The sequence below is a fragment of the Dermatophagoides farinae genome, chromosome 3, assembly GCF_024713945.1.
Source record: "Dermatophagoides farinae isolate YC_2012a chromosome 3, ASM2471394v1, whole genome shotgun sequence".
NCBI classification, from domain to species: Eukaryota; Metazoa; Arthropoda; class Arachnida; order Sarcoptiformes; family Pyroglyphidae; genus Dermatophagoides; species Dermatophagoides farinae.
In genome coordinates, this window is record NC_134679.1 from 602888 (window position 1) to 627793 (window position 24906).

Consider the following 24906-nt stretch of genomic DNA (forward strand, 5'->3'; position numbering starts at 1 on the left):
TTTTTATCAAATTAATATTATTTTGAAAATTTATTGAATTAAAAAATAAAAAAATAAAACAAAATCAATCAATCAATCAACAATTTTTTTCGTGTGTGTACAATTGCTATGGATGAATATGTGATTTATTGTATACATGATGATGATGATGATGATCATGATTTGATTTGGCAGCAGATCAATCAAAAATCAATATTTACAAGAAAAAAAATATGAATAAGGCACAAAACTATTATTTTGATGATTAATTACAAAATAAAAAAAATCATTGGATGTTCAATGTTATTGCAGATACAATGGCCAATACGATGATGACAATATTCATCTGATGATAATCAATAATGGCCACATTTCTTTGTTGTTGATTCTGATGATGATGTAATTGAGCTTGATAATCGGATAATTGTTTAGTTTGACCACCATTAGTGTTATATTGTCTTGACCAACGATTATCGTTATCCACAACAGTACGTGATGGCAATCCATTAAGATAAGCTAATTAAAATTGGTAGAAAAAAAAGAAGACAAAAATCAAAAATTAATAACAATATATATACCTTGTATTGATTTGATCGATTGGCTTTAACCATTATCGATTATTCACATGATCGATAATAATGAAAAAGTTTTTTTTTAGTCCCAATTTAATTCAATTCAGAACATCATAAATTGATCGGAATATTCTGTCTGTGTGTGTGTGTGTGTGGTGTGTGTGTATTCTGATAAAGAAATCAAGAAAATAAAATTCTCTTCCATAGTATGATTATGGAAAAAAAAAACTTTAAAGTATAGAAAATCTCTCTCTTTGGCATACAAGTATTACTCAATGATGATGATGAAAGAATTCATAACATTCCATAACAATGAGTGATGATAGATGAAGAAAAAAAAAGTTGACTGATCTTGCCTGATCATATCAAGTATTAGTATTCTGAAAACATCATTCTTCATTATTCTAGCATTTTTTTTTTTGTTTTGTTCTTTTCATTTCAATGCATTATATATCCCCTAAGCATCAAAAGAATGAAGCATGTGATTTGATTTATTCTGGCAAGAAAAAAGGAACCGAAATAGCGGGAAATAGAGAGAGAGAATTTTGAGCTAAAATCTTAAGCTTTTCAGTGTGTGCATCAATGAATGATGAATTGAGTTTTTTTTTGGAGTTTCGAACCAAATAAACCACACAAACACAAAAAAACGGACAGATTCTTTGGTTCTTTAGTCTAGATGTATGGATAGTATAGTGTGGAAATTAATTTTTTGTTTCGTTTTTTTCTGTGGTTTTCAATCACTTCATTCAATAAACTTACTTGATGGATAGATCAATTTGATACGTTTTTTACGTATATAGTTTGTGGTTGGAATCTCTAATCGACATTCATAGATTGTACCAACTTTGATTGAATCAATACCAAGTCGATATTCAAACCATGATGTATATAGCTGTGGTTGTTGATGATTACTTTCATTTAAAATTGTAATTACATCGATTGCTGGAAATAATTGTTTTAATTGTGATTGTGGTGAATATGGTCGTGGTGGTCGTTGATAATTCATATTCATTATTGCCATTGAATCACTAGCGATCAATTCGGAAAAGCTCAACACTGGTTTCGGATATACATTTTGTGCACTACAACGGACCATTGGTCCATTGTGGACATCGTCATCGTTGTCATTATCAACATCACCACCACCATCATCATCATCATTATCATTATCAATATTTTGCACTTTTTTTGTACTAAAATCATTTGTAGGTGGTAAATTCAATTGACCATCATTTGAGAATATGTTGAATTCAAATTTTTCCGGTGGAACTGAGAAAAAGAAATGAGAAAATTAATTATCGAAAACAACCACAAAATAAAACATACCATAAAATACAAGTTGACCTTGACGTGAATCTTGGCTCATGATTGATGAAATAACACAGGTATAATTACCGCTTAATTCTAAACCAAATGGTAAAGTGGATGACGATGGTGGTGGCATCAAACGTATTGCACGATATTTAGTAAAACGATCATCACCAATCTGAAAATTCATATCGAAATATTTTCGTATCGATTGACCAACATATCGGTTGTTATCGGATTCCGGAATCCATTGATAAATTGGTTCTGGAAAATCATTATAAAACCAACGGACAACTAATTTAATATCTTCCTCAGTATCATATTGATAATCACAGTCCATGATGATTGAATTAGAATAATTACTACTATCCACTGATTGTGTGATCCAATGTCGAACAATTCGAACGGATAAACAATCTAATGATAAAAGAAAAAGAAAATATAGTTAGAAACGACTAATTTCTAAAATCACATGGGACAAAAAAAGTAGTAGCCATTAACATAAATAACCATAAACAAATGAAACAATCAAATAATCACTGATTTTGATATCATCATCATCATCATCGTCATATAGTCATAATATAATCATTTTCAATTCGTTTATTGCAATTTTAATTATATACCCATTGTTGATTATTTGCTGCTAGTCACTTGGTAATTAATGGGTTTTCATTTCATTATTTATTGTGATTATTATCGCACATCAAAAACATTACCATTCAATGATTCTGTTAACCCAAATTTTTTTTTCTGTTCACGATAAGTGCAATTTGTGATTATTATGGCCCATTTGGTGCAGAAGAAATGAGAAAAAAATTCAAATGAAAAACATTAAAATACAAAATGTTTTGACAATTTGGTATGATGACTTTCCACATCATCATCATCATCAGATTTATAGTTAGTGTAAACAAATATTAATGGTCATTAATGACCATTTGTAAAATTGATAATTATCTTAACAGCAGAACAACAACAACAAAATCTAAATGATGATAAAGAAATTAGATGGCGACAGATTTTCATTTTGTTGTTGTTGTTGAAAAAAAAAACAAATCAATTTTTTTTTGTTCTCTGTTTTTCAACATTGACAAAATGAATTGAAAATATCGATTCCATTCAATGGCCAACTAATTGCCATAATTTGTTGTTTTTTTTTCGATTCTGTTTTTACGATTTTAATTGCAACCATTTTCATTTATTCGCAGAATAGTTAACAGAATCTTTCATTTGGTTGTCTATTTTTTCCACTGTTTTTTGTCGTTGTTTATTTAATGATGCTTGTTAGAAATTTTTTTTTTTATTCTCACTCAAAAATAATCAAGATTGATGATCGATATTGTTAATGATCGATTAAACAGAATTATTCAATGTTGTAAAAGTCAATACATTGTCACAGTCAAAGTGATTATCCTCATCACAGAAAAAAAAAGTTTTTTCATCTTTTGGTGAAAATGAAAACGAAAAAAAAAATTCTCTATACACACAGATTAGTATAGTATGGCTTTAGAGCAAGCGATTTAAAACTTATTGACACAAACATGGAATGATAATGACAACGATGATGATGATGATGACGAAAATCTTTTTAATCATTCAGATCAATCAATTATCAGTCATTAGTGTTGGTCCAGTGTTAATGATTCTTTGGTTTTACAAAACAGAATTGAATAGATATATATCCAAACGCAAAATTCCTTAATGACCTAATTCCAAAACTTTACAAGTTTGAAACATAAACACACATACACCCACACAGAGAGAGAGACAAAGTTCAATCAGTTTTTTTGTGTAATTTTAGTATTAATAAATAAAAAAAATGAATCACATACACACACACACACCATCCATTAAAATCAATTGAATCTAGAAAAAAAATCAAATTGATTTTTAATGTGAAACTCTTAATGGATCACACACACACAGAGAGAAAAAAAGACAAAAAAATTGTCATTCAATGGAAACAAAAAAAAATGATCATCGAGTGATCATCATCATTATCTCCGTCATCATTATGACTTTTATGATGAAAATTCACTATACTCAAACACTAGAGAGATTGATATGATTGAACAAAAAAAAAATGGACGACATCATTTTTTTTTTCTTCCAACGACTACTAATCATCAATGACTATAGTAGTAGATGTTTTATTATTGTAGAGAGAGAGAGCAGAAAAGAAAGAAAAATGAATGAAGAATTGATCGTAGAAAAATCAATTAGAAATCAGGATGCAGTAATTTTTCTTTTCATTCACGAGGATATATTGCTTCATAGCCAGAATTCAAGAATTTCATTTCATTCGGGAGCCATAATAATTTTTGCTTTCTTTGATTATTTCAATTCTTCACAAGTCATTTTTTTTAGTCAGGAAAAACATATTTTTTTTCTATTTGCAAAAATCTGTTTTATGATGATGATGATACTTAACGACGACACTTTTTCATATCAAATGGGAGAAATTAATCTTCTTAAATGTGAATAATACACATTCGCGTAGATAGTGATGAAAAAAAACTGCCATTAATTCAACAAAGAATATTCTATGGATAGAAAATGGATTTTTTTATTCTTTTTTCTCCTCATGAATTGTGAAAAAGGTCAGAAATTTGGTCGTTAAGTGTAAATGAATGAGTGATTATTATTCTTTGGCAAGAATTTTTTTCGTTTTTTGTTGTTGTTGTTGTTGTTGTTGTTGTTCATCAAGAATTCTTATTCCAGCAAACAATGACAATCATCTAATTACAACGATAGATGGATGACACACATATAAAAAAGCGTTCATGACAAACAACAAATAACAATTCAATGTCAACTTTGAACTATTTGTTTCATTTAGTGAAATTGGATAATAAGAATTTGTTCTAATTATTATTACATGTATTTGTTTGTTTTTTGTTGTTTCGACAACGATGACAACAACAACAACAACAACAACAACGACGACGACGACAACAACAACAACAACAATGACAACGATAACAGAGAAAGAAGTTTTTTTTTTGTTGTCGATATAATAATCGTGACTTCTATGATAAAAAAAACGAATGAAATACACAAACAACGACCATACTATTGAACAATTATTAATTGTCATCAAACAAGTTTCGATGGCAAACAAACAAGCAAAGAAAATATTTCCAAAGTATCGAATAAAAGAAAAAAAAATGTGCCCAAGTCAGAGACAATCTCACAGTGTGTGTTTGTGTGTGTGTGGGATATTAATATGGTGAAATTTGGTCATTTTTCTTTTTTACTTTTTTTCTTTGTCCAATACAATCTGTCAATTTATACGATGACACACATATATAAAGATGTTCAAGTTGCTGGACTGCAGTCCAATACACACACATCGATTCTATTTGATTTTGTTTACACAACAAGAGAGAGAAAGAGAGAAAAGAAACAATAAAATGTAGCTTTTTTTTTGGTCGTCGTTCAATTCATTATCGATTGTATATGTGTGTATTATGTAGAAAAACTATTTACGTAAATCTGATCATTATCTCAGGAGAATCATCTATACATAAAATAAATGATGGTGATGGTGATGGTGGTGATGGAAATGAAAAACGATGAAAATTATTTTGGATATATATAAAGTTCAAGTTTGCAATTGAATTGAATTGAAAACAATGTGTAGAAAAATGCTGTGTGTGTGTGTGTGTGTGTGTGTGTATAGGCGATTGTAAGTAGTCATGATGAGTGCCAAAAACAAAGTGTTTTTTTTCGGTGTGATTTTCGATCGAATCAATATTGTGTGAGTGTGTGTGTGTGTGTCACAATGAATGCCAGTAAGATGTCGTTGAACCAATTGTATAGAATTTTTTTTTCTTAAAATTGAAAAAAATCGATTTCAAGCACCAAACACACACAAATGCGAAAAGTCAAGTGTGTGTGTGTGTGAATAGTACAACAATAAATGAATTGAAATTGACGAAAAAAAAACAGAAAGAATATAAAACATGAGAAAAAAAGACACGATTCCGACATTAAAAACACTGTATTGACTGTAGATTTTCGGATTGAATTCCTTCACTTATTCATTCGACCACTTTGCAATAGAGTTTTCGTCCATCAATCCTATTCTCTTTGCAAGTCGCGTGTGTGTATGTGTGTATTTGAATAAATCCAACACAAAGAAAGAGAGAGAGAGAAAAAAAATCCTGAATAAACACAACACAATATATTCAAACAAAGCCAATTTCTGGTGGATAGATAGTTTGTAGAGTTTGTGTGTGTGTGTGTGTATATATAAAAGTTCGATTCTTGATTCGATACGATAATAAAGATAATAATCAAAATGCTTGAACAAAATGATGAAAAAGAAAACATTCAAACCATTTATATACGATTCTGGATTCTATTATTCTAACAAACGACTAGTAGTTCAGCATTGTTATCATCATCATTATCGGATTTGATTTTTTTTTTTTTTTTGCATTCTAGAACATTATTTCAAACGACAATAATGACCAAAAAGTTGAAACAATTTTCAAGAGAATTTTTCCTTGTTTTAAAATACAAATTGTCAAAATTAAAAATTCATTTCATTTGAACAAACGAATAACGAAAATTGCAACAAAAACGTATAGAAAGGTTGGAATTTAAAAAAAGGATACATTTGCGCACAATCCGAATACACTTGAATTTAAATTGTTGGACGAAAAAAAAATATGTTGGTCTTTTTTTTATCTTTGCAAATCCAATTTTCTAAATTGAACCATACCAAACCAACCGACAACAGCAACGTCATCATTATAGATAGAATGACCAACAACAACAACAACAACAACAGATCAAAGATTTTCAAATTCCAAGACTTTTTTTTATCCATCATTCAAGAATAATCTAATAGAATAAATTTCATTTTGTTCATCATCAAATTCTAAATTCGATGAAACATCAAATTGAGAATTTTTTTTCTTTGAAACAGGAAACATTTATCAAAAAAAGAAAAACGAAGAAAGAGGAAATAAAGAATTCTAAATCAACATTTGCATATTGCAGCTCTGCTGTTGTTGTTGTTTTAAATTTTTTGCTCATCTTGAATATTCTGCCGTCTGTGTTCCATCATCAACATCATCTAAAATGCTTTCTGCTGCTGCTGCTTGTTTTGAAACATTTTTCAATCGGATAAACTTTTTCTTGCTAGTTTGCTCTCAACTTTTTTTTCTACGTTTGTTCGTTTGTTTGGCTGTTTTTTTTTCAATTTTCATGACCCAGAATAGTAGTGAGGGAAAAAAATGAAGAGAAATCGATCTTTTCATTGAACTAAACAGAAAAAAAACGAGACCGGAATATTGTTTCAACAAATAATCAAGTTTTTGTTTTCATCTGAAAACAAAAAAAAAGAAAAATTCCTACACACACACACACACATTGATAATGAAATCAATTTTGATGATTAAAATAAAGTTTTCGAGTTTTTTTTTGCCTTGAATTTTTTTTCTGTTCTTTATCCATTTTGTTTCAATTTTATTTGCCGTCGTCATCAACATCATCAACGCTAGATGATGGTAATGAGAAAAGAAAACATTTTTCTTGGATTCTTTGTTGACGAATGATGATGATGATAACAATAATCGTATATAATTGAATTTGAAAAGGTAGCAAAGAATAAAATATTTCAGTTCTAGTCAGCAAAAATTTTTCTTTTGTTGTTACCATTTTTTTGTGTATGTCATTTCGTTTGTTTTTGTTTGCACATTTCTATTTTGTGGTCCAAAATGATCATGATGATGATCATCATCATCATTTGGGTTAAATCAATATTTTTCTTTTCAATTACCAGCGAGAAAAAAAAACTGGTTAACAGCAACGTGAACACATTGTGTATGTGTGCATGTGTATGAGAATCATAATTCAATTTTCCAAACATCGAAAAAAAATGATGCCATGGTGTTTCACAACAGTTGATATATGAAAGGAAAAAAAAACGAGAAACTTCCGGGAAAAATGACGAAAAAGTTATATGGAACCTAAATAGATTAGAATGTTGAGAATTTTGGACAACTTTTTTTTCTCATCATTCATTCATTTATCATAACATTTAATAGTGAGAAAAAAAAACAAACTAGATCCATCATCATAGATTGTGATAAATTGAATAATTTTTTTTTGCCTGTTTCGTTGAGAGTCTAAAGGCTTAGCAAAAAAAAAAAAAAAATTTTCATTCAATAACAATTATATCACGTATATGATATGATATGAACTGGACAATAGACACATCTTATATATCGGTGAATCAGTTTATCAACTCTATATTATGTTATTATGGTGCTTGATGATTTTACTTGTCTGATTGATTCTTGATTCCATATGATTGATCACAATAGACTGGACTAGACTAGCCAGCAAGTCAAGTATATAGTTTTTTTTTGCTTTTTGTTGACTTGATAGTTTGATCACAATTCAGGTCATATATATATAGATTGATGATAAATATGTCTACCAACAAACGCACACACACACGCACACATAAAATATAGATCATCATCATGATCATCATAATTCATCCACTTCCACCACCTATACACACACACACACACACATGGCACAAATTCAAATCATAATCTTACAAACAACACATGGTTATATATATGTGAATTATATCATATCAGGTAAATTATGAATGAGACATAACATAGTAAACACACACACACACGCACACCATAGATAACACAGAGAAGAAACAAAAAAAAATTGTTGTCGTAATAATTATGATATGAAAGACACAGCAATAAAATAAAATAAAAAACGAAAAACGTTAAATTCAGGTGAATCTGCCATTTTGTTTTCAGTTGCTGCTGCTGTTGATTATTATTATGGCCAAAGCAAATGTGTTTTTATTTACTCAGAGTTAGCAAAAAAAAAAAAAAAAAAGAATGCCGCATGTTTCATTATGATGATGGAAAGTTTGCAACTAATTAATCACTAGAAGCCATAGAGAGAAAGAGACACGCACAACATACAGGTATACAAAAAAAAAAGATCCAGGATCAACGGAACTAAAACACAGAAACATTGTTGTTAATCTCTTTCTCTCTCTCTGTGGATTCCATGTATCTAATGGCGGGATTTTTACCATTTCGCCCGGTTTATAATAGGTAGCAGTACTAGGAAACCAATCATTGAATGTTTTCATATGATATTTGTATCGACCAAATAAAAATTGATTGAATTCCAAATGAATAAAACAACATACGGTGAACAACAATCCAGAAAATGTTGTCGTTGTTGTTCCATTTTCTTTGGAGAATAAAAACAAACTTTAAAAAGTTTTTTTTCCACCGTACAAACACTGTAAAGAAATTCTTTTTTTTTCTTTCAAGGAAAAAAATTCTCATTCTTCTCAATTTATTGACAACAAAAACAAACAAACAAACAAACGTTAGAGCGGCAAAATGAAAATGGAAAATCGAAAAAAAAAATTTGAAATGCAAATCACATGTTTTTGGTTGTTGTTGTTCCAAAATGTACTGGATATTTGAATTTCATTTCTTGTCAACGCCCCCCAATTTTTCCACCCACCCACATTCACTTATTACTTAGTTCTTATCGATTCTGATCATTTCATTTTATTTTATTTTATGTATTCCAAATACAAAACAAAACAAACAAAAAAAAAAAATAGGAATCGGAGATATGATAATCAATTAAGGAATTTTTGTTTTTATTACAAGATAGCAAAATAACGCAACAGTCATGTATAAAATAAAAATGTACGTAATACATTTATGTACAACACACACACACACACAATTTGTACAAATTGAATAACCATCATCATCATCATCATCATCATCATCATCGATCAAAGAAGCCAAGAAAAGTGAATGATGAAAATGGAAAAAATGCCTTTAAGCTTTCTCATTGGAGAATAAGAGTACAGTAAGTAATGCACACCAGCACACACACACACACACACACACACCAATATTTTTATCATCATCATCGTTTATTAAAGTCAAGTGTGTGTGTATTTGATGATCCAAAAAAATATCTCATGGGATATATACAATATTCAATTTTTTTCGATATTTTTTTTTGAAAATTGTTTCTGGAACTGATAAATGGCAAATGGTTGGATAAAGAGTAAAAAGTTGAAAATGATGGAAAATATTTTTTTCATCTTCTTCATTCAATAATGTACGCGTATCTGTCAAATGCACACGTTACACACGATATACGCCCACACGCAAATAAATACATGAATGAGAGAGAGAGAGAAAAAAAAATTGTAACCCAGAATAAACAACAACAACAACAACAACAAAAAGAAAAAAATTTCGATTTCTATGACGATCGAAAACACACACACACACACACAGACAGATAACATTTGAAATCGAATTCAAATTATACTCTTGAAATGGTTATTGGCAATATATGGTGTGTTTAGGTGTATGTTATCAAATGTAATTTATCGAAAAAGCAAAAAAAAAAAAAAAAAAGAAATAAAACAACAACAAATCAAGCACGTCAAACACGAAAAGAGTTTTTTCATTCAAACCTTGTGCGATTCTGTTTGAAATCTCATTTTAACACACACACACACACATATGGTATTCGTGTGTGTATGTGCAACACACTTTGACATTACACAGCAAAACGAACGAGAAAAAAAAATCGAATCAAATTGGAAAAAGAATCGAAAAAAAATTATGAATGAAATGAAATGATGGCAATAAATTTCTTTTTTGATACTTTTCTGCGGAAAAAAAGCAACTAAAGAATCAAAAAAAAAATTACTCAGTCCTTTATCATCATCATCATCATCATCATCATCGTTAGAATTATTATTCATGTATGTAATTCGTGGAATGATTAGAGAGAATGGGGAAAAAAAATAATAACAACACTAGAGGCAAACAACATTAATAGAGTAGATATCAAACATACACGACGACAATTTCTCTGATCAAAAAAAAAAATGTGAATGTGAAATGAAGAGAGAATAAAGAATCATCCAATTCATTAAAAATGGAAACACGATAGAGAGACAATTAGTTTGTATTTTTTTTTCTTTTGAATGATAATGATGTGAATGTTGTTCATTTCATTTCATTTCATTTGTTTCAAATTGTTTCCTTTGTTTTTTTTTTCATTATTCTACTTTTTCTCGTTATCGTTGTCGTGGTAATTATTCATTCTTATTGGATAGATTCTTATTCTTAGAATTTTTTACAACACACACATAAAGTTGGCAAGAAGAATCCAACACAAAAAAAACAATCAGAAAAAAAAGAATTCTCTTCTCTGCCCCCCGCCCACCAACCCATGGATGATGAACTTGAATTGATGGAATCTAGATTCTAGATGGATATCATCGACGTCATCATCGTCATCGTCATTGTCATTATTTATTCATTCAAATTAAACATTCATCTATTCATTTAAATTCAAAAACCCAAATCAACCAAAAGAAAAGAAAAAGACGTAAGAAAGAAAGAAATGAAATGGAATAAAAATAGAAAACTTTACTTTCACCAACAAAAAAAAACATCTTGATGAATAAAATATAATCAACAAAAAAAAATGAACCAAAATAAAAAAGTTCAAAATTCAATTAATATGCACACACCACATGAATTCTTCTAAAAAAAAACAATTCTGTTATTCATAAAGAATATCGTACATGTACAGACAAAAAACCGGGCGTTAAAAAAAATACAAAGAGAAAAGTCATTATGATGATTAATATTAATATAATAATCGAAAAAATGGAATATTGATCAGGTTGACAATAACAACAACAATAACAAAAAACAAAACGCGAAAACACGAAAAACACAAAAAGACAGCTAGCTGATTCATTAATACGTTGGTGGTTGCATGTTTGTGTTACAAACAGGTTTACAAATTGAAATAAAAAACAATGTTTTACCTGCAAAAAAAAAACAGAAAAATGAAAAGTCCATCATTCAATCATTCTTTTTCATTTCATTTCAATAGTCACGACATTTTCTTACACTTTTTCTTTTATACATATTTCAAACACCAACTGAGTCATGAGAGACACACATTTTTGTTGTTGTAGTTGATGAAAAATTTTCATCGATTAGTTCTTTCCAATAAATGTATTGCCTATTTTCATATAAATATGTCAACGACAGCTGACAAACAAACAAACAAGCAAACAAACGAAAACAATCAACATCTAAAATATTGGAATTCAACAACAACAACAACAATACTTGAATATATTGGCAGTGAAAAAAATTGATCGATTTTTTCGTGTGTGTGTGTGTGTGTGTGTGTGTGTATGATCAAAGAGAAAGAAAAAATTTTTACCTGAAATTAATTGTGCCAATATTAGCCATAAAAGTATCAATTTTCCAATTGAATTTATCATCATTTTCATCGTTGACAATGGCAATGATGTTGACATGATGCTACACGGTTGATGATGTATTGGATGTAGTCGCCACCACCACCAATGACAATCAAATGATTTCTTGATCATCATCATCATCAATTTTAAATTCATAATAATTTGTTTAATTGATTGAAAGTTTATTCATTGACACAAACAAAACATATGGACACAATAAAATTATTATGACAATGTTAAACCACTATATATATAAGAAAATTATTACACACCAATGATGTTCAGCAATGTTGTTGTTGAAATGAAAAAAAAGTTGAAATGGAATGAATTACGTTTTTGTTGTTTTTTTTTTGAAAATATCAAGTGCACACACATAGACATAATTTACACTTTTAGTTTTTGGCAATATCTGTTTGTGTGTGTGTGTGTAGATTTTTTTTCTTCTATTCTGGATTGTCGCTGTTGATTGACTGAAAACAGAATCAAAAATGAGAATTTGGTAAGGGAAAAAATATTTCAGTGCAAGGATCCACAGAACACAGCACATAGAGTCAGTCACTACTACTACCACTTGGAATCTAATGGTGGTGGTGGTATATACATGAATTGGGAACCAGAATTTTTTTTTTTGTGATTTATTTCCAAATTCTAGTATGTGCGTGTGTGTGTATGCGATCCACAAATCATGCTCTGTCCATGAATGAAAGCAAAAAAAGAAATAAACAGGCCACATATGATGAACACTGAATAAATATTTTCTTTTGCTTTTGGCTTTTTCTTCTTCAAAAACGTGAAACAAATTCCCGCTTGGCTTGATTTTTCACCAATGATTCATCTGTGTTTCAGTAGAAGAAAAAAAAACTTCATGTTGAATTTATCAGCCAGAGCAAAACAACAACAACAACAAAAATTATTCGGTTCTGTCACAAATTGTCGAAAATAAAAATGTCGAATACAAAATGGTCGAAAATATTTGATCGAAAATAATAAAGTCGAAATGACAAAAATGTCGAACAGACAAAAATGTCGAAAATAAAAATGTCGAAAATTGAAATGTCGAAATGGCTTGAGCCCTTATCCCTTAAAATTATCACTAACGAAAAAGACTCAAATATTATTTTTTCATTTTAATTCTGGATACACAGTGGCGACTTTTCCTTATTTAATGCAGAGAACGTCAGTGTTAACTTTACTTTATTCAATGCAGATAACGTCAGTGTTGACTTTACTTATTGTCAAAGACAAGGAAATTTTCTGAGACAAAAGTGTAAAACATCGATGAACCGATTTATAGTATTTTAGACTTTGATCTCTATTCTAGATTGTTTGTCAATACAATAGTTTTATCCAAACCTCACCTTCGGTGAGGTTTGTATTAATCTAATGAACCGAGACCACCTAACCTAACCTAACCTAAACTAGAAAAAAATAAACATTTTTGGCCCTGTGAAGACCGTTCATAACATTGAATGCTCCTTTTATCACCCACTCTTCAATAATTACTTAAAGATAATTTTGATGCTGTAGTAAATCGATAAACAATCAAATAATAATCACAAACAAATTTGAATGAAAATATAAAGTGAATTGATAATAATATGAATCCAAATAGTTCGAATAAAAATAAAATTTTATCATCTTAATGTTTGATTATCCAGAATTGAAATGAAAAAATAATATTTGAGTCTTTTTCGTTAGTGATAATTTTAAGGGATAAGGGCTCAAGCCATTTTCGACATTTCAATCTTCGACTTTTTTATTTTCGACATTTTTGTCATTTCGACTTTATTATTTTCGATCAAATATTTTCGACCATTTTGTATTCGACATTTTTATTTTCGACAATTTGTGACACAACCAAATTATTCTGGTTTTTTTTGCTCCTTTTTTTCTGGTTATACAAAAATTTGTGGCCAGAGAAAAAAACCACACACACACACACACAAATACACAAGTCCAGATTGAACATCGAAAAAAAAACAAAAAACAAAAAAAAAGATTGTCAAACATCAAGTATTTAAATTCTGTAAACAAGAAAAAAAACACACAAGAGAAAAACCTAGAATCTAGAATCATTGCAGTTATACAGGAATTTAATTCAATTTCACGCACACACAGACAGAAAAAAAAGTAAATGGAGAAGTTTTCAAGTGCACGAAAACAAAAAACAAAAAATGTTTTCCATTTCCGAAACACACACACACACCAGTAATATTCAGATTTCAAAAATTCATTCATTCATTATATCCAATATTGTTTTTTTCTGTCGGTGTCTGTCTGTCTGTTTCAGCAAAAAAAAAAGTGGGAGAGAACCAGAATTGTCATGCAAAACATAATTCACAATTTATGTCCATATATTCCACACATTATGATGATGATGATCACATTATATTAATTCCATTTTAATGATAATAAATAGGATCATCATCATCATCATCATACATATTCTGGTTATTATGAAGAAGAAGAATAATGAAAAAAACAAATAGGAATTGTTTGAAAATGAGATGACTATTTATTTATACAATGTGTATATCTACTAGTATAATTGTATATTACACAAATACACGTCATGTGATTGTATTTTTTTTTTAAATCCAATTTTTGTCAGTTCAAAATAAATATAAACCATTAACAAATAACGTTACACACAAAGTAATCATTATCATTAAATGGATTTGGAATTTGTTTTTCGTTTCTTTTCGTTCCTGTTTACTCGACACATTTTTTTCTTCGTTGTTGTTGTTGTAAATTTTTATATGATGAAATGAAAAAAAAAATTTGTCTAAAAATTGTTATTACAACAAAAAAAAAATTTCCAAAATATGACAGAATCATCATCATGTAAAAGCTGATTCTGCTGATTCTATGTTGTTGTTGTTGTTGTTGCATGATAATAATGTTCAAAGCTTTGACAATGTTTTACGTAATAATAAAATTTGCCTTTTGGCTATTTCGACACACAAACACATCAAACAGTTGGTAATAATAATACTGGGAAATGGGGCAATGATTTAGTTAGCAATAGAAATGATGGCTTCTTTTTGTTACTGTTGGAATAGTCCAACTTTCTGGATCAGTTCGTCATCATCATCATCAAAAATTGAGAGATTTGGAAAAAAATAGCGCAGAAAAATTGTAAATCAACAACACGAAAGTAGAATGGATGACATTTTCACATTCTATAAAATTTGTGGATAATGAGAAAAAAAAATCTATAGAAAGTAACCAACCAACCAAGCGAGATAGATAGATAGATCAATCAAAATGAGAAAAATTAAATTTTTTTCTTTTCTACATTGAAAAAAATAAATTCTAATCTTCCCAAAGACAACAACAACGGCACAGACAGACGTATTTACGTGGAACAACAGCAAGACAAAGAAAAAATCGATTTATTCTGCACTAGAACCTCGAAAAAAGAAAAAAAAACACTTTTCAAAAGTTTTTTTTCTATACAAAAAAGAAAATCAAATCAAATGATAAAATGGATCCAAACAAAACAAAACAAAACAAAAAAAAACTCGAACTTTCCACAGTTTTTAATTGATTATCATTGACCTTAGAATGAACATTGAATAAATACACTGAGATCATCATCATCATCATCAAAACGATCGATTCAGAAATGTCAAATGTTTCATCAGCTAAAGATGATGAAAAATGGAAAAGAAAAACCTACGCAAAAATCAAATGTTTCTATTTCAACACCATTGGCCATAGATTGTAATTGTAAATATTATCATTTTCAATGACGTTTATTTTTTTCTAGACGCTATCGAAATGATTGATTGTAATTGATTTTTTTTCGCCATTTTCACATTCGTTTATTTTTTTTTCTCATTATTTGATTTGAATCATTTTTTTTCGGGTGTGAAAGACGATAAAAATGGCGTAAAAGGAAAAAAATTCATTGAATTCGTCGTGTGTATTAATAATAATAATAATCATCATCGGTATCAAAACCCATTATCAAAGCTATTAAAGTAAACACACCAAAAAACATTGGGCTGGAATCGGCAAACAAAACAAAAAAAAATCTGATTTTTGCTGATTCAAGAATTTTCCAGAAAATTTTTTTTGTTTTTCAATGTAAAACTAAATATTATACTATAAGCAGTGTCGCAATCATAATCATCATTTAAAACTGATGACATTATTCACGGTGTAATTTATTGAACAAAAAATTAATCAAATAACGTGTGTGGAAGGGTGTATGGCATAATTGCAGATTGTGTTTTTTTTTGTAATCATCACCATCATTATAATAATAATCATCATCAGGTCGATTTAACGCATTTTAATATTATGGAACAGAAAAAAAATTGTAAATTCTGCTCGATTCTGTCTTTTCTTTCACACTATTCATATTTCTGGAGTGGAGAAATTTTCCATAAATAATTTTTTTTTTAAAGTTTGAAGTTTTTTTTATTATATTTCGTTTCACCATCATCATCATTACACAACACATTGATTATCAACAACAACAAAGAACCACCACCACCACCAATAATAAACATCAAATGATTGCCATGCCACGACCGCCACCATTATTCAATTCAATCTAATTCAAACATTGTGTAGATCACATAAAGATATTCGTGGCGAAAAAAAAGAAGAAAAAGAAAAACACAAGGTTCTGGTTGAAAATTATTGAAAACAATCAACAACAACAACAACAACAACAGTAAACAACCGACAGTTACACGCGATTATTCTCGGGTATTTTTTTCCATGCAAGTGATAAACATGAGTGTGAAACGAAGAGAGAGACAGAGAGAGAGAGAGGGAGAAACAAAATATGTTTTCAAAAAGATTGCAAAGAAAAACATCCATTATTTAGATTTATGATGCTAGAAAAAAAAATGAAAAGAAAAGAGAATATTCTTCAATGAAAAAAATAACCAGCAGCAGTAACAAAAGAAAAATGATGCAAATCAGAAAAAAATGAATGAATGAATGAATGAACAAAGGGAGGAAAAACTTGAAAATTTTTCATTTTTAACGCCATAATTTTATATTTATTCCACATATGGATTGTGTGGTTCACAATAACAACAACAAAATAACATTACGACGATGACGATGATGATGAGAAAATAAACAATAAAAAAAAACACTTAAAAAAATTTTCAATTGAAAAAATGAATTTTTGATTTTTTTTTTTTTTTGATCAACAGCATGTTGTTTTTGTGTGTGCTGCTATAGTGTGTCTGGCAATCCAGAGAAAAAAAAATTGATGGTGTTTTTTCTCTCTGACATGATGATGATTAGATCGATACAGAAGCAATTATCTGACAGCACAAAAGATTTAAAGAATTTTGTGACACACACACACACACACACACACACACACACACATGCAGAATCAAAAGATTTTTTTTCCGTTTCTTCATGTTTCACATGATAAGATGACAACTTTTAAGCTTTAATTTTTTGAGTTGAGTTGAGTTGACAAATTTGAAAAGCAAAAGCAAAAAAAAAAATGGAAAAAATTCACATCAAAATCTGATTTATATATCAAGAATTATTTGGCTAATTATTTTCGATCCATCTACAGATGTGGTTTGCAACAACAAAAGAGAAGAAAAAAAAATTTTGGATGAACAAAATTCAAATTGAAAAAAAAATTGGAATTTTCAAATCAAATTTGACAATTCTCAACACAAACACAAATGCAAAAACGAAAATCAAACAAATTCATCTGATGATGATGATGATGATGATACCTATTATGGATAGATAGATACAATTTACAGTGAAATAACACACACACACACATACAATGTACGATCATAATAATAAATCTAAATTGACGCCCATGAAAATAACAAATTTTATATTTGGATCGATTCAACAACAACAACAACAACAAAAGAAGAAAGAGAAAGAAAGAAATGAACCAAACACCTCAATTATTATTCTAAACATATACAACAACAAGGTTGAACACCAATTTTGTGTGTGTGTGTATATATATACAAAAAGCAGAAGAAAAAACAATTTAATGTGACAAAAAGAAGAAGAAAAAGAAGTCAATGAAGTATGGTTAAATTGTTTTTTGATTTGCCCGCATACAAACACGAACGAACGATATATACCCTAAAATAAATCGACCAAGTGGAACTGAATTTTTTTTTCGCTATTCACTGTTTTTTTTCGGTGTTTCAAATTTTGTCAACATTCGAATTGAATGAAAAAACAACAACAATGCAATACTGCAGATATAGAGAACGGCACAAATCAGGCACACAGATAAATAAATTTCCAAATACGTGTGTGTGTGTTTGTTTGGGTGTACGCGAGCATTGTTTTTTCAAGTAAATATTTGTCAAATATGATAATCAGATCAGACAAACCAAAACCGATGGAGACAGGCAAAACAATCCAGAATATTCTGGTTTATTTTTTTTTTTTTTAAAAATAGAATCACATATAATGATGATAATTATTTCGTGGAAAATGAATAACAAACAAACAAACGAACATCATTATTTTTTTTTCTTTGCTGCTGTATCGAATTCATTCCATTATCAATCAATAATCAATCAATTTAAATATGAAACAAAATAGTAAATCGGTAAATAATGAACAGTCATGTACAGAATTTAAATTTTTCAAAATTTGAATGAATAAACACACACACACACACACGTCAAAAACAAAACAAAATTTGTGTGTATATGTAACATAAGTAAACGACGATAAACGATTTTGTTTTTTTTAAACAAAAACAAATTTTCATTCATTTTTTAAAACCAACAAAAAAAACACGGTAATCACAAGGTTCTGGTTTAGATAGTACACACACACACACATGCACACACCGGAAACACAAGAACAAATAAAAACACGACTTATTGTTGAATATATTAAACAACAAAGCAAAATGAGAGAAAAAGAAAGAAAATTATCTTTAATGATCGTATGTATATAAACCAAACGAGAATCGAAGAAATCGACCGAAAATGAAAATTGTAAACGAAACAACATAACACACACACACACATACATAAAATGGAACATTTTCGGCATTGACATGACATGCAATGAGAAAAACATTATAATAATAATAATAATCATCATCATCATAATAATAATGATTATCGAACGTGAATTACATTGAATTTTCTGCAGTGAAAAAAAGCATAGATATTTCTGCCAATTTCCACAGATTTCCGAATAAATATTCTATTCTAAACACAAAACCATTCACATTTATCTACCTGTGTGTGTTGTATAAACAAATCTTACCGTGCGGTGCTTTTTTAGATTTTCGTGTGCATCCATATTTTGTAAGGTTTAAAATTTCCATCTTTTTTCTTTCTAGACCAGAATAGTAGCAGCAATAACAACAACAACAAAAATGCAATGTTCATTTCAAAAATATGCAATATGATGATCAAATCGAATGAAAAAATTCAAAATTCAATGTCTGCAATATAGACGATGAAGAAAAAAAAATTCATAAAAATGATGATGATAAAGTCACATACACAAATACAATGATGATGATGATGGTATTACAAAGAATTACAACAACAACAACAAAAATGTTTGATAATTCAATATAAATTGTGAAACAGAATGAATGAATGTTGCAAAAGAATTCATGTATTCTTTTCTTCTTGTTTGAATGAAAATATGATGATGATGATGATGATGACTGAAGAATAAATAAAATGTATGGCATATCCAGAATTCTGATGATGGAAAGTAAATTAGATTCATTCTGAATTAGAATGGAAAGAATTTCTTGAATTCTTGGCAAAAAAAAAATAAATAAATAAATTGACAAGCAACAACGTAACCAAACAAAAATTCGATTGATAATCTCATTTTCGATGATGATGATGATGATGATGACAAATTTCATATTTACTTATTGTATAGAAAAAAAAATTTACAAGTCGATTTTATCGAAATTCTAGCCAAAGAAAAAAATTCTGAACTACAGCCCAATAATCCTGGTTGTTGTTGGGAATTTTTTTTTTTCGTTTACGGATAAAATCTAATTTGTAAACGAAAAAAAAATCCAGTTACAGAAACAAGAAAAAAAAACCATGTGTGTGTGTGTGCTACAACAATGAAATGACATTTACATCCAAGATATTACTGCTACAACAACAACAACAACAAAATTCAGCAAGACTATCAGAAAAAATACCTGAACATGAATAGTTTTCAGGTTGAGAAACCAAAAAAAAAAAAAAAAAAAACAGAGAAAAAAGTCAATAATTTTTTTACCCGCTGTAAAACGTGAATAGTTTTAGCAATGTGAATTGTATAAACATTTATTATTGATTAATTCAGTTTTGACAATCCAGAAAAAAACCTAAAAAAAACAATCGTTTTACATCATTCTTTTTTTTGTGTGTGTGTGTGTGTGTAAATCATTCATTAATACACATATGAAGCTTTAGAGCGAACGATAGATAGAGAGAATAAGTTCATTTATTTGTTGTTGTTGTTGTTGCACAACCTGAAACACAGAATTCGATCAATTCTACAAAAAAAAAACACACACACACAAACACAAACTTTGATTGTCATTCTAGTAGATGAATAGATAGATAGAGAAACAATTCACAGAGATTCATCATTTATTAATTTACAGGAAAGTTTCTTGCAATGGAATGTTCCCAGCAAACAAACAAAAATACACACACACACACAGACATTTGTGAAACAATTGCGTCTATCAATCTGTTTTTTTTCAATTCAATTCTTTGTACCAAAAAAGAGAGAGAGAGAGAAAGAGAAAGTGAAAGGTCCACAATTGGAAAAATTTTCAAATAAATCGACCATATGGGAAATACACAACAGTGGGAAACGCGTTTCAAAAAAAAAGAGAAAAAAAAACATTTCAAAACAAAATGAAAAAAACGCAAAACTAAACTTTTTCTCTTTCATTCAATGGGATGATTGAATGAACAACAATATTACCATATATACAAAACACACACACACAGAATCACTGCATTCAGAGAATGTTGTTACCATTGTATTCGAATACACACACACACACACACAGCTTTCAATTCTAATCAATCACGAATTGAATTCTGAGTCAAAGCGTATTCTGTATTTTGATGAAACAAAAACAAAACAGTAGAACAGAATCAAACCGACCATAGTGGAATTAAGATTAATTTACACACACACACACACACGCAAACAATGCCCAATACTATAGTGAATTAAACACGAATAACAACAACAAAAACATGCCACAACACAAAAACAACAACAACAATAACAGAACAAGAATTCAATGGAAAAATAATAATAAAATATTTGGATTCTGTTACTGAATACACACACACACACACATTCATCATTGTTGGCGTTTTTTTTTGTTACTTTTTCTTATTATTGTAATTTAGTTTACCTTTTCAAAGTTTTTTTTTCACTCTGTGTATTATGATCTGATTTTCAATTCAATTCATTTCAAAAAAAAAACAGCAAAGAAGAAAAAAATTCCAAAATTTTTATTGTATAAAAAGTTTTCACACACACACAATATGTGCGTACGTTTGGAAATCGATGGAATCCTTTTGAGAATGAATGAATAGAGAATATAGAATACCCACACGCACTGAAAAATATTTTCTACCTTATCATTATGATTGATGTGTCGAAATATGTTTTTGTGGTTTTTGTGAGTGTGTTTTGCAGTGCTTTTGTTTGGTCGAAAACAAACAAACAAACACAAATATCTCAGATATATTAATAAAATAAATATATATGCTGCCAGATGTTTTCCAATATTTTTGGAATATGAAAAAAAAAATTTTTTTTCTTGTTCACCAAACAATCTGAAATTTATCAATCGGATACATAGAGATGATGATCAAAGTCACAGTAGATATCAAATCATAGTTTATCAACATGGACGACAATTTTCGTTTATTCAAATGCAAATTGTTTCTTGCACCTAATGAGAATTTTTATTCTAAGAAAAATTTTCAGCCTAGGAATGTGTGGAATTCAGTCAGCCAATTGATGCCGAATAAATTTTCATTCATCTTTTCAACTCTTTGTCTTTCTCTCTAGTTCTTAATCTTTTTCTCTTTTTGTGTGTTTGCCAAATTCTAAGCTCATTATTTTCAAACTGATTAATTAGTTAATTAGCTCTCTTTGTTTATGGCAAATCAATATATATACGGCTCGATTGATTGAATATTCTATTGCGAAAAAAAAGAAAAAAAAACCCTATTATGTAGTCATTTTCCATTAGGGAAATATCACTACTACTATATTACCACATAAAGAACCTTGTTTCCTATGAACAGAACAGAAAATAATATGAAAATGGCTTGCTAATCACAAGGATCCGATGGGATTTCGACACACACACACACACACACACACAGACAGAGAGATCTTGCTAGAAAACACAAACACACCCACAAACACAAACAGAGAGAAACTTTCTGAAAAACAAAATAATAAAATAAATAAAGTGTAGAATGACCATGGGCCGAATCAATAGCATTAGATCTAGCCATTTCAATTTATTTTTAATCAGTGAAAAAAAACAAATAGTGCAACAACGACCGAAAAAAAAGCTTTCAAGATTAAAAACATACATCTATATTACATCATCAGCCAGAAAACAAAAGAGAACGAAAGAGAGACCATTTAGGGTTATTTTCAATTTTCTTCGATAGAAATAAAAAAAAACATTACATCATTCAATACCATAGAATCGAATTGGGAATATTTAATAGAATTTTGAAATTCAATATTCAAAAGTCGAGTACCATCGATCACTTTGTAATACTTTGGGATCAATGTTCAATAATTTAGAGCAGAAAAAAAAAGAACAAAAAAAAAAATAACAACATCCGATGCAACAACAAAATTCGTAACGAATCCATCCAATTTTCAGGATTCATGAATATAGAAAAACAATACATTTGTAATTTTAGTGGTCAAAATTCATCAGATGATGAAGTTTGTTTGTCGGTTTGTTGGTTGTTGTTGTTAGAGTTTATATTGGTAAATCATTCATTGTTGTTGTTGTTCATGGTTGATTGATTTCCGGTTTGTTTGTTTGTGTGTTTGGTTTCATCATCATTCATTCATTCAATTTACTATAGTTTCCGTTTGTCTCTCTCTCTCTCCGTGTCATTCATTCATTATTCAGTTACATGAAAAAAAAACAAAGTCAATTTTCTCTATATTTGAATTGCAAACCATTTCAATGGTAATGCAAGATTCTTTCTTTTTTTTCTCTCTCTCTTTATTCTTGATTCTTGATTTGCCTTTGGCTTTATCCTCGACTTACACACACACACATAACCGAATAACCGACGTAATATTATTATATTATTATTGGTTGATTATATCGTTTTCGGTTATATACAAATTCTTCAAATGTGGATATGGTGAGTAAAAAAAAAAGAATTCTGTTACCGAATCTATGAAGAAGAAAAAAAGGAAGTCTAAATCTACACGTTCATTATAATACACATGTAATCATCATCATCAAACAACAACAACAGTGACGGTCTCATTTAATGTAATTTTCCTATCCATATCACCGTAGAAATTCTGTAGGTTTTTCTTTCTTTTTTTTATTCTTGCTTTCGATTTGATTTGGAAATGAGAAAAAAAACCTCATCATCTCATATGATGTGCATGTGTGTGTGTGTGTGTATCGAAGCATCAGGCTGCCTGCCTAATTGGTGCTGATGTACATGCATTTCATTTGAAATTTCAAACAATCAAAAAAAAAAATATACACGATTTCTGTTTTTTTTCACCAGTTTCCGTTTTATTGCAATAATGTTGAGGTATCGTATTACACATGAAATCATTAAACATTTAGCGAATCGATTCAAGAATATCCCATTAACGTTTATGAACGATGATGATGATGATGATGATGATTTGAATCTTGTTGTTTTTGTAGCACACATTAGTTGTGCACAACAGAGACAACGATGACGATTCCATTTTAGTATTCACACACGAAAGGTGGAATTCTGTTCTGGAACCAGAATTTTAAAAAAAAAGAAAGGTCATCATCATCATATCAGCACTATTCATGAAAAAAATATTTACAACTCTGATTTCACTGATAAATAAATGTCGATATTCGATACATTTGAAAAAAACGATTTGGTGATAAAAATCTGACAAAATTCAAAATGTCAAACAAACATTGATAAAACGAACAAAAAAAATTCTACTTACCAATTCCGACACCAATGTGCGACCATTCAACGAAATTCAAAATTTGCATATCAATTGTTTTCGATCAGTTTTGTTAGTTCCTGTTCTGTTGGCTGTTGGCTGTTGTTGTTGAAAATCTTGGAATTGAAACATGTGACAATCGTTGACAACACACACACACACACATTCGATATGGACAATAATATATCGAATAGATCGATAAATTTCAAGAATTCGTAAACAGTTTCACACTTATAGTGAGTGAATGAGTGAGAAATGCATTCAAAAGATTTAATCTTCTTGGACATTCTGGCAAAAAATATTATGAATCGATGGATGAATGAATGGACATTCTGTTTTTCGGCCACCAAGTATTTATTGTTTCATAATCATCGTTTAAGATGCACACAATTCATCATTTTCTTTTCATTTGCTATTGTAACACCAACCAAGAAAACAAGAAAAATGAATGAATCACATTGGGAAAATAACATGATGATGTAGAATTATTTTTTTTTCGAAAAT

At 29.1% G+C, this 24906-nt stretch overlaps 1 protein-coding gene across 4 annotated transcripts; it reads right to left on the reverse strand.

Annotated features, from left to right (window-relative positions):
- Positions 1 to 24461, reverse strand: LOC124498249 (uncharacterized). 4 transcript variants are annotated; one of them, XM_047061978.2, is made up of 4 exons: positions 24403 to 24461; positions 1878 to 2276; positions 1311 to 1820; positions 1 to 495 (listed from the first exon to the last, which is right to left on the reverse strand). In XM_047061978.2, the coding sequence occupies exons 1-4, from the start codon at positions 24449 to 24451 to the stop codon at positions 266 to 268; spliced, it is 1188 nt and encodes a 395-aa protein (XP_046917934.1). In that variant the 5' UTR covers positions 24452 to 24461; the 3' UTR covers positions 1 to 265. The 4 variants fall into 4 exon arrangements, with proteins under 4 accessions (XP_046917934.1, XP_046917933.2, XP_075585711.1 ...); XM_047061977.2 differs by lacking the exon at positions 24403 to 24461 and adding an exon at positions 12159 to 13055; XM_075729596.1 differs by lacking the exon at positions 24403 to 24461 and adding an exon at positions 2579 to 2731.
- Between the last annotated feature and the right edge of the window lie 445 nt (positions 24462 to 24906).